This window comes from Oryzias melastigma, linkage group LG5 (genome assembly GCF_002922805.2).
Source record: "Oryzias melastigma strain HK-1 linkage group LG5, ASM292280v2, whole genome shotgun sequence".
NCBI lineage: Eukaryota > Metazoa > Chordata > Actinopteri > Beloniformes > Adrianichthyidae > Oryzias > Oryzias melastigma.
The window spans coordinates 5803777-5815076 of NC_050516.1; the positions used below are offsets into that span (position 1 = coordinate 5803777).

The 11300-nt window shown below is 42.0% G+C and overlaps 3 protein-coding genes across 6 annotated transcripts in view; 2 read left to right on the forward strand and 1 right to left on the reverse strand.

The window, feature by feature from the left end:
- The window catches only part of rnf207b (ring finger protein 207b), a 32774-nt gene extending 29925 nt beyond the window's left edge, over window positions 1–2849 (reverse strand). Inside the window, 1 exon segment of the mRNA XM_036211819.1 lies at window positions 841–2849. Within this exon segment, the coding sequence (XP_036067712.1) occupies window positions 841–1088 (248 nt within the window). The 5' untranslated portion in view covers window positions 1089–2849.
- On the forward strand, window positions 2836–6819 carry LOC112145612 (60S ribosomal protein L22; the record flags this gene model as incomplete). Its single annotated transcript, XM_024270960.2, is given in 4 exon segments — window positions 2836–2941; window positions 3296–3406; window positions 5630–5754; window positions 6688–6819. Coding segments are annotated over 4 exon segments (431 nt in total), but the record flags the coding sequence as incomplete, so codon positions are not given.
- Window positions 6820–7153: 334 nt separating this feature from the next.
- chd5 (chromodomain helicase DNA binding protein 5) overlaps window positions 7154–11300 on the forward strand; it is a 70000-nt gene continuing 65853 nt past the window's right edge. For 2 of the 4 annotated variants that reach the window (XM_024270954.2, XM_024270956.2), the window contains exons 1-2: window positions 7321–7514; window positions 7633–7904. In XM_024270954.2, coding sequence (XP_024126722.1) covers window positions 7838–7904 — 67 coding nt within the window. In that variant the 5' untranslated portion in view covers window positions 7321–7514; window positions 7633–7837. Of the gene's footprint in view, window positions 7244–7319; window positions 7515–7632; window positions 7905–11300 lie in introns of those variants that run through there. The other 2 variants (XM_036211818.1, XM_024270957.2) reach the window with 2 other exon arrangements.

Sequence of the window (11300 nt, forward strand, 5' to 3'; positions counted from 1 at the left end):
CACTGGGGATGCTTTGAAATTAGATTAAAAGATAATCCGAGTAGGACCCCACAGAAATATGCAGACCACCTGATCGTCCTGCTTTCTGCAGGACCCAGAGGTTGTTGGTTCTGCTGGTTCTGTGCCAGTGTTCAGGTTGTTCCGAACAGAACCAAATATTCTACCAAACCTGAAACAGGCCTGAAGTGGAAAAAAGGAAGTTTAGATGAGATTTTGCTCAACAGTTTCTGCAGAACTTCCTTTGAGGGGTCTGGATGAAGAATCCAAACTCTGTGATGGAAACTAAAAAGATCTGGTCCGTCTAACATCTTCATGCCTGACACGTTTGCCTGAGAGGAGAAAGATGTCACCACAGATCTGAAGGTGACTGAGTCACTGGGCCTTTCTTAATAAGGGATGAATGGAGCGGCGTCATGTGACTGAGGTGGTGCTAAGCTGCTGCCAAATACCGGAATGCTTTGTCTGCTATGTGACCGGCCTTAATGGCACTCGCTGTGCCCGTCAGGCCCGTCAGAGCCGTGGTGCTCAATGGATTACAAAGGAGAGTAGGGTGACATGCAGCTGCTTCAGCCACTCACACACACCTGGTCACCGATAGTCAGGCCACATTAGAGAGACCTCATGGGAATCTCCCAAATCTGACGCCGGGACCACAAGCCTAAATATTGCTTCCACTGGAAGGAATCTGCACCCCCAGTTCTGATCAGAGGGTATTTATAGACCAACCATTGCTCCTTGATTTCATCCGAAGGGTTTTCAGTTTGATGGAGGATTTGTGGATTAGTGGCATTTGGGGTATAAAGGCTCCAGCATCCGGAACTGGGCCGGACCACCTCTTACCCACAGAGGGGGCAGCTGAGGCGGCTGTCATTGGTCCGACCTCGCAGGCAGCGGGCGCAGAAGATGTGGTAACAGTCCAGCAAGCATGGAGATTTGTACTGCTCCCGGCACAGATGGCACACCAGGGGGTGGACGCTGGCACAGTCCACCACACACAGCTTCTCCAAGCCGCCGAAGATCCCTCCCGCCATCTGAAAGCACAGCGTTGGGGTCATGGGAAGCTGGAAGAGCTGCTGGGGTGTCTGCATCAAACACTCGTCCAGAGAAAAGTTGGTACTCAAGGATTGAAACCCAAATATTCCTGATATGTTAAGATTCAAAACTTCCAGCGCAAAAACGTGATTTGAAATAAGCCAAACTGTGTTGACCTACCTGGTCAGACATGGACAGTGTGTCTGTAGATGCTGTCAGCACATGCAATCCACAGATTAATCAATACTTAACAACAGCATAACATCCTGTAAACACACCGTACCGCTGGTGCAGTGGGCTGCTCTGCAGGAAGAGCGGAGCTCTAGAGAGCCTCTGTCTTACCTTTCGGTGGTGCTATCAGCCACCCCCAGCAGGAATGACTGCAATGCAGGAACTCTTCAACAGCAGGCTGATGGGGTCTGTCCGGCAAACAGCTGTCAGCACACAGCGCTCGCCATGCCAGCCCCCACGTGTTGCTGCAGTTCAAGAGGGACATTTAATATTGCTGCAGCAAACTGCATCAATCTCAGATGCTCTGCTGTGAGCGCAGTTGCACCTAAACTCCAGAAGCAGGAGAAATAATTTACAGAAAGCTACATCAATGCAGCCTATGAAAATCCTTCAGTTCACCACACTCTCTAAAAATCCCTTTTTTTTTTAACTGTTTTAGCAGATGTAAGGATGTTGATGAGAAACAGAAGAGATCTCATCAGGCCTTCAAACGGTCTTTAGAAGGCTGCTGTAGACCTTTAACGATGGCACTCTGTTCTCACAATGACAGGAACCTGCTTCAAATCACAGGATCTCAGTCAGAAAACATGCATGTGATAAGCTGCTAATGTTTTCAGACTCATTAGATATACGTTTTACAGTAGATACTTGGTTTATTTTTGTCATATTGCACTTAGACTGTGATAATATTTAAGATAATTGTGATATTTTATAATCACAATTTGATCTCATTTCATTTCATCAAAAAGTTTTACATCCATCTCCAACCAAATAGTCAATTCCGTTAACATTTTTTCATGATACAGATGTGATACCATGTTTTATTATTTTTATGTTTTTATCTTTCTTTATTCATTTTTTGTGTGTGTCATTTGGATTCATCATAATTTTGAACCCACACGTGACTGTTACTTTATGGTTCAAGTGCCCTATGTTTGTGCCCCTGTTCTGGAAATCTGTATGCCTTAATGCTTTGTAAATTTAAATAAAGCAATAATAATAATAATAATAAATAAAAAAGGTTCCGCCATGTTGGAGCCAGACGCCATCAGTACGTCGCAATTGGTCCGAGTCTGTCTGTGGAGTGGTCATTATTACCTCCCACCACCCCCACCCCCAAAAAAGACATTTTAGATTTAGCTTTAGATTTTTTATTCTTGTTTAATTAAAATGACATGTTTTGAATCCCCTTTTTGCTGTACTTTCATTAAAAGAAAGGTATCTGTAACGTTAAAGGACAACGAAGTTAGTTCGTAATTTGAAGCAAATGGCCCATTCCAATTTTTAAAACCTCCAGTCAAGTTTATTAATAACAATAATATTAATAAACTCTCATAATGCCCTTCGTAGATCCAGAGAAACGTAAGATTAGCTTACGAGGCACCCAAAAAATTAATATGCAAAACAAAAAAAATAGAATGAAATGTTCTTGTTTTTGGTATCTGAAATCCTTTCCACCCATTTCTAAAACTATATCAACTGTTTTCATCTTAAATGGTCTAATAAATAATGGTAAATATACTGGAGCTTCAAAATAAATCAATTTGGTAATTATAAAGGTTTTGGGGGGATCAACGAAGCGTAGACGAACTTCGTTAGCCTGAGTCCTTCGCCCATGACTTCCGGTGTAGCTGACGCAACTTCCTTTTTGCTGACTGTGTTAGCCATGGCACCGACTGTGAGTAAAGATACGAGAAAAATAAAACAAATAAATCGTATTTTTGCAGTCTTAATGTTTTTGTTCGCGGTTTCGTCTGTAGCCGAAGCAAAGAAGCGAAGCTGCCGCTGCGAGTTTGAACATTTTAGAGTGTTTAACAACCGGATCTTCCTGCAACCACGTTGGGCTAGCAACTTGTGCTAATTATTGCTAATTATTTTATGTCAATATTTTATTATAAGGGTCCATACAGTCATGGTTTTGTAGACGTGTCTTCTATATTTGTGTGACTTTTTATTTTTATTGACGTGTATTTTCAATGACATTTCTGAAAGTTGGTGTTGTTTGGAGTAACTCTGAAATTGTTACTTTCAGAGGAAGCAGGCAATCAGGAAACCGGGAGGGAAGAAGAAGAAGCAGATCCTGAAGTTCACCCTGGACTGCACCCATCCCGTTGAAGATGGCATCATGGATGCTGCCAACTTTGTAAGTAATAGAAGCTGATGTTGTGTGAAGGTCTGTGGTGGAAAAGACCTTCCAGATCAGCAGGGATCACAGTTTTCTTAACTCCAGAGACAACAGTTAGTGACCACAAGTGATAGAGCTTCCAATTCTGACCACAGACATAAATGAAATAGCTCATTAGACCCAATATGAAGCAATTTATTATGATCACCTTTGTTTTGCTGAAAGAAAATGATGGGAAAGAAATACCAAACGATTAAACCTTTTTTTAGATACTACATATTCCTTAGTGGTTCTCTAAACATCATCAATTTGTCAAAGGACATTATTCAAGAGATTCTGCCTTTTTTCTGCCTGATGATACTTTACGACTGTGGAGTGAAGCTTCTAATTCTGTATTCAGGGCATGAACCTATGACTTCTCCTTACCTTGCTCTTTCGTATTATTCGTCATTGATGTGGTGTGTGAGACTCGGGTCTGCAATGGTGTATGCTCAGATCAAGTTTCCTCGATGCTTAGGGGGTGATTTGGGGGTCCATATTTACTTTTTGCATTTCATGAAGCTGTGAAATTGATCCAAAGTCATGAGAAAGCTGCTGTTGGCTCACAAATGTCCACTAAGGCCACTGTACCCAGTGAGCACCTCAATTCATATGTTAGCACTGTACATTTTCCAATGCAGAGACTAAGTTCTTTAATGGCGAAGTGAACATGTGCAGTGACACTCTTTGCAGTACCTAAGATCAGCTGTGACTTGTGTGGCAGAAAAAAAAGTTTTATCCTAAACATGAAGTGTGTCGCTGGGTTTGGAGCTGGTCATCTGCCTCAGCTGACCACCTGACTTGGGTGTATTTTTGTGACAAGGTGACAGTCTTTCACCTAAGCTATAGATCAGATCAGAAAGAGCAGGAGAAACACAGACCAGGCTCCAGTACAGTTTATTATCGTGAACAGTTGGCACTAGGGCTGGGAATCACTGGGTACCTCACGATACGATACGCGATACATGGCTCACGATATCGATAATATCACGATACTGCGATAATTGGTAAAAATCCTCTCTAATAACTAACATTATATAGAAGAACATGTTTTTTTGGGAAAATATATCCCCATTTATCTTTTTTACCTTAAACACAATCATACTAAACAACTTTTCTTATTTTGTACAACAAATTAAAGACACTTTTGTTCAACATTGCTGAAATCAGTAACACTATGTCTTTGACGAGCATTGACTACAACCAAATTGGAATTATCTGTCAAATTTAACGTTAACAAGAGTAAACATGATCAGCAGAGACACTACTTAGTGCAGAATTGTTGTAAACAACAGAACAAAAATTAAATAAGTCAAGTGGCGACAGTTATCTACCTCCAAAAGAACGTCACACCAAAGGATGATGAATATAATGTTTTACAGCCTCTCTCAAAATTGACCTAATTTTTTGTGCACTTTTCTCTCACTTGAAAGGACTGAGCATCCAAAATTGAAGTCTGATTTACTCAGACTGTCACTTGAGATTATTTTTCCAATCTTTATCTATTTTACATTTGGTCAGTCAGAAGTCAATAGGTAAACACCTTGAAACACACATAATAATGGCAAGAAATATAATTTTAAGTGCTTCAATTAACTACCAACCTCCCTAATTTTACAGTGAATTCATGTACTTTATTACTATTATTATATTATTATATACATCAAATCCTGCTTTTTTATTTAAGAATTACTTTAAATTAACATTAGCAACAAGTAATTACATTCATTTGAAAACTTCACACCATCAATTTACCAAAGTTACTCCGTAAACCAGCAGGTTGAACATTAAAGTGCATCAAAACGAAAATACCGACGGTACCTGAAGTGTACACAAACAACTGCGAAGCACACCTGATCCAGGAGCAGCAGATAAGGCAGGCTTTCTGGAAAACCACCATGAGGCCGGCCCTCGAGGCCTGGAGTTTGACACCATTGCCCTGGACTGTCTGGCATCATTTCCCGTCCAGGATCCTGAAGCTAGTCTCTGTCTCCGCCCACTGTGATGTGGCTCTAGCGCGTCGACACTGTCTCGCATCCTCTCTGCAGGAAGAGACAGCTTTGTTTTTTTACCCATAAACTTCTCTGGAAGCTGAGGTCCAGCAGATGGCTGCCGGATCCGCGCAGGCGGCTGCTGGATCCGCGCAGGCGGCTGCCGGACTGTAGCAGATCTCTGCCTGACTGCGTGTCTCCACCCCTGCAGGAGCAGTTTCTGCAGCAGCGCATCAAGGTGAACGGCAAAGCTGGAACTCTCGGAGGTGGAGTGGTGTCCATCGAGAGGAGCAAGAGTAAAATCGCAGTGAACTCTGAAGTTCCCTTCTCAAAGAGGTATCAGATCAGTGCAGCGCATTCAGTCGCACACAGAAGTTAACTTCTAATCCAGGAATCTGTGTCTTTCTGACCAAAACAAAGCTGGAGCCGCAAAGTTTATTTCACTCTTTAAAAAATCTTTATGCTGCTTTGAAATTGTATATTGGTTACTTTTAGAATATCAATACCTTATATTTCTTTTTTGGCATGAATAAAAGCAGAAATATGTAGAGAAAACACCTTTTTCTGAATGTGAAACTTTTTACTTTAGACAAAGGCTCGTACCTTCAAAATAAGACATCCTGTGTGTCTCATAGGTTCATCTCGCTGAAGCTAAAGAGTTCTATGAAAAGTTTGAAGCTACTCAAGTCGTGACATTTTCTTTGTTTTTGATCTGTTTTTGGTGTTCCCAGTGGTCGTTTTAATTATGCCGCTTTTAGCCAAAATCAGAAAACCTGTGTCATTTTCCAGGACATAGTTTCTGCAGAGTGGCAGGAGTTCAGTAGAAATTCCCAATAACATGTTAAAAACTCCAAAACATCATTTTCATTTTAGTGGCTCCCAGCAAATATCTTTGTCAAAAGTAGAAATCTAAATTGTTAAATAAAAACAATTATGTTCTTTTATATTTCAATGTTTTATTCATTAACAGACTTAAAGATCATTTATATAAACATAATAGTAACAAAAAAACTTGTACCTCCACAAAAACACCACCAGAGGGCGACTGTGACCCTTCTGGGTCACACATGGAGGGTTTGATTTTTTTTATTTTTCTATAATAACCTGTAAGGCAACCAGCACTTATGTAAGTGGTATGTGTCCACATCTGTTCATCTGAGTCCATAACGTATTCATTAAACAAGATCTGGGAAATGTGCAGCATGTCAAACCAGTCTGTGCTGCTTTCAGGGTTTTTCTGATAACTTCCTGTTCTGCTTTGTCCGTCAGGTACCTGAAGTATCTCACCAAGAAGTACCTGAAGAAGAACAACCTCAGGGACTGGCTGCGGGTCGTAGCCAACACCAAGGAGAGCTATGAGCTGCGCTACTTCCAGATCAACCAGGATGAAGAGGAGGAGGAAGAAGATTAAACCAAATATTACTCTTAATAATAAAATGTCTCCAGACCAAACCCTCTGTGTTCTTCTGGTTTTGTTGTGCTGAAGGTCATAAATGAACAAGCAGATCGAAGACTGAGAAACTCTCTCTGAGATTTGAAATGAAACATCTAGAACGTTTGGTCCTATGAGAACTTTAAATTCTAGGAATTGTCTTTGCTTAGCAATGTTTGTATGAGTCAGGTTTAGATCATCAGGTGAACCTGCTGTTCTGTCTGCGCAGACTGCTCTTCTGTCTGCGCAGACTGCTCTTCTGTCTGCGCAGACTGCTCTGCTCACCTCAGATGTTTTTACAGTTCAGAACAGCTGAGTAGATGTGGATGAGGGTGGAGCGGTTCATTCCTGCCTTTTCCTACCGGATGTCCGCGGAGCATCCCGGGCTCTCCGGTAACCTTGACAACAGATCACCGGCAGCCTTGAAGGCGCACGTGTGCGTTTAGCAGCTCCTAAAAATAATAATTTAAAGAAGTGAGTTGGAGACCCGGACGTTGGTCCTCGGGATGCCAGGCGCGCGGGCTGCTCCGGTTGAGTCCGTTTCCGGGACAGTCTGTCAGAGAATCGGTGCAAAAAGCGGAAGTTTGCGCTGAAAGGAAACGCGGAGGCGGGAGATGCCGCTCCGTGTGCCTTTTTTTTATTATTCACATTACTAGTTGAAGCGGTAACTATCAGAGTATGACTAACTAGTAATGAGGGAAATTATGGGATGCATCGTCATGGCAACAGACCAGACGTCACAATCTGGGCATGTGTGTTCCATTTTTGTCTTTCTTTTTCAGACCGGGAGACCTGGATAGAGATCAGCAGGAAACCTTTGGGTTGGTTGAATATTTCCGCGGTCAGAAAGACGGAGGTAAACCGTCAGCTGAGGAGACCGGAGGAGAACATCTGTGTGGATGAGGAGCGGCTGAGCGCCCGCCGGCGTCTGGAGGGTTAACTCCAAGCCTTCCCGCCTCAGAGGGGTTCGGGGGCGAGGAGATAAAGATGCCGGGGTCGCTGAGCAATGAAGAGGAGGGACAGGACGACATGGATTATGAAGAGGAGCTGCCAGGTGAGGGGACGGGGGGCGGGGTGTCCTTCACAGCAGTTTGCGGCGCTGCGCCGCGGATGCAGGGAAAAGGGCGGAGGAGGTGCAAGGAGGAGGAGGTGCAGGCTTAGAGGAGGTGCAGGGAGCAGACATTAGGTGGAGGCTGCTTTCAGAGCTCCTGCTTTGTGGAGACGCAGTTGCGTGGTTTCTGGTTCTCTGCGCGCGCTTGACTCCGCGCCGCGGGCTCGCGCCTCCTCTCTCAGCATCTTGTCGGTGTTTCAGACCCGTCGCTCTCTGGGGTGACCGGCTCACCGGCCGCAGAGGCGTGACAGCCACGTGCGGGGACAGTAAACACGGATCACGCGCCGTTAGGCCCCAGCAGCGTCTCACCTCAGGGTCACGCGGCAGACAATGACCTCCAACCCTCGAGCCTAACATGCGTCCAAATCTGCAGACACAACATCCACATTCATTCCTCATCTGAGATCTTCTCAAACGTTCTAATCTACACCTGTGTCCAACCAGGGGCGTGTCCACATTTTACTGGGGGGCTGAAGAGTTACACCTTATAAACCTTATTATCGATTTAATCATAAATGCTCAGCTTTTTGTCTTACTTTAAATGAGTAAAAATCAAGTATAAAAACATTTTCAATCGTTTTAAGTGAAGATCTTGTAGAAATGGACTAAAACTGAGTGTAAAAATAAAGACCCACCTGTACAGACATTAGTGCAATAATAACTAGAAAAGTTATAGCTGCGATAATACCAGTGTGAATGCTTTTAGCTGAAAGTAGTCGCTGAAGATGCTGACGCTTTTTGCTAAAAATGGTGATGTAATTTACTTGAATTGCTGAATTTGCCAAAGGCTTTTTGCAAAATGTTAAATTTGCTAAAGGACAGGAAATTTTGTTAAAGAAAAGGCACTGAAGTTAACATAAATTTATGAAAAATTTGTAGTAAAATTGTTAAAAAATCCTTAATAGCTGCATGATTTGCAAAAATATTTAGGTTGTCGCGTAACCCTTCCGCTCTCCTAGGTTTGTTTACATTAAAAGTGGAGTCAGCTGGTCCCCAAGACAGTGCACTGAACTTTTTTTTTTTTTTTTACCAATGATTGTCGATTTTTACTGATGTCTAATGACAGACATGAAGTGTTGTCCACCTTTGTCATGGGAGGGCTAACACCTCAATGTAAGGGTGGGGTCATCTGGACCCTATGAGAGAGCACATGGATGCCAAATTAGCCAAAAAAGTTAGCTTGTTGCTTAAATACTAGCTAAACTCCAAAACAGCCTAAAATTCCTCTGTTAACCGAATTAGCCAACAATGTTAGCCTGTTGCTAAAATAGAAGCTAAACTCTAAATTAGCCTAATAAAAACCTCAGTAGATGCCAAATTTGCCAGATAAGGCTAGCACATTGCTTAACCCTTTAACACTGGAGCTCCAGGGTTTATGTTCTTTGATTTACTGTATTTTTTTACTTGTTACAATCAGCGTAATTCCAGCAGATTTTGAAGATCAGAATCTGCTGGAATTACATTAATCGTGTTAATGGTTGAAAAGTTACAGTACGTTAAAGATTTAGTGTTTAAGCATCACCAGTGACGCCTCAGGTGTTAAAGGGTTAAATACTAGCTAAACTCCAAAATAGCCTAAAACTAAATTAGCCAAAAACGTGTGCATGTTGCTAAAATATTAGGTAAACTCCCAATTTTTTTGAAAATTGTCGATTAGTTTGTTGCTAATCTACTTAAAATGTTGAAATTGGAAGAATATCTCATTCATTTCCTAAGAGACATATTTTGCTCAATATTTCAAAACTATAAAGTGTGTGAAAACCAAAAATAAGGAGTAATCTCCTAAACGTTTTTATACTAAGATTGGTGAAATATCTGAAAGTGTGATAGAGTTTTTACGTGCTGACAACGTCCAGAAAGGAGCAGGAGAATCACTGTAGTGCTCCAGGATATGACGTCATACAGGGTTGCCGCCCTCAAGGTGCCGCCATTTTGGTAGCAATCAGGGCTGGTTAATTGAATCGGCTGACTGCCACGGTGAAGGAGGCTAACCATGGTTGGTAACTTCTGCTCCCCAGATTTTACAAATAGACGTGGAAAAAAGAAAGTTACAATGCCCCCAGTTTTTAATTTAAACAAAGTGACTATTTGAACATAATTTTCACCGCTCCCTCATGGGAGGGGGCAAATGTGGAGAATGAATTTCACACATCCAGGTGTGTGGTAACTAATGGGACTTTACCTTTGAAGTCTGTGAACAACAGCAAAGTCTAGCCTTGGCTTGGACACATTTAGAATACAGTACATGCGGACAATGTGCAAAATATGAATTTCCCTCCGAAATTGTGCTGGTCAACCTCAGCCTAATTTAAAAGGAAGTTATCTGAATCGTTGCTGTTCACATCAAACCAGGCTTTCTGTTGGTCAGAGTTTCACTCCTTAAGAAGCAAAAATTTGAATTCTTCACTTTGAACATTTTCACGTCTGTTTCTCTTTTAGAGTAATTGGTTGGTCAAACTGTTTTCATCAGACCTCAGTCATGGTACAGACTCCAGTCTGACAAACGGATTCTGAATCTGTTCTTTTATGGTGTTTGGCTGACCACAGCTCAGATTTTAGACCCCTTAAAAGACTGAACGTACAACTACATTTTAAAAAAGCACAACCTTTATAGTCTTACCATAAAAATCCAAATATAAGATTTTGGCTGCATCGATTAGCCCTGCTGGATGTTTGTCAGAGTTCTGTTTGCATCATTTGGGGCGTTTTGTGTTTTTAAAAAACATTTTCATGAAAAATAACATTTGCGTGATTATCTTTATGGCGACAGGTCATACTAAAGTAAGCTACAGCAGGAATTTATTCACAGCTTTACTTTGAGCTTCATCCATTGACTGTATCAGAGATCTGGACTGAGTGACCCCTCCCCCCTGACATTCCAAACAGGAAGTACCCTGTGGCATTCATTTGGTCAGAACAACCTTGCTCTGATACCTTTTTCAATAGGTTCTTGATAGTCTTCAGTCTTTTTAATACTTTTACTATGGTTTAAGTCAGGGGTCGGCAACCCAAAGTGTTGAAAGAGCCACTTTGGACCAATGTGGACCAAACCAAATGTGTCTGGAGCCGCATAAATTGTAACAGCTTATAAAAGTCGTACACTGAAATTTACACATGGAGAATGTGTCATATAAACGATTATGCTGCGTGCCCTCGTGTCATTTATGCTACATTTTTGGCCTCGTGACAAGCTGGTAAGATATTGCTGCGTCAAAATTATCTGACAAAAGCTGAATAGCCTCATAATGAATATTTGAGCTTTTATTTTGACATCCCTCAATGACACGAGAGGGGGTCCTGATCAGTCTCTCCCTCATTCTCACTCCAGGTGCAGGAAGA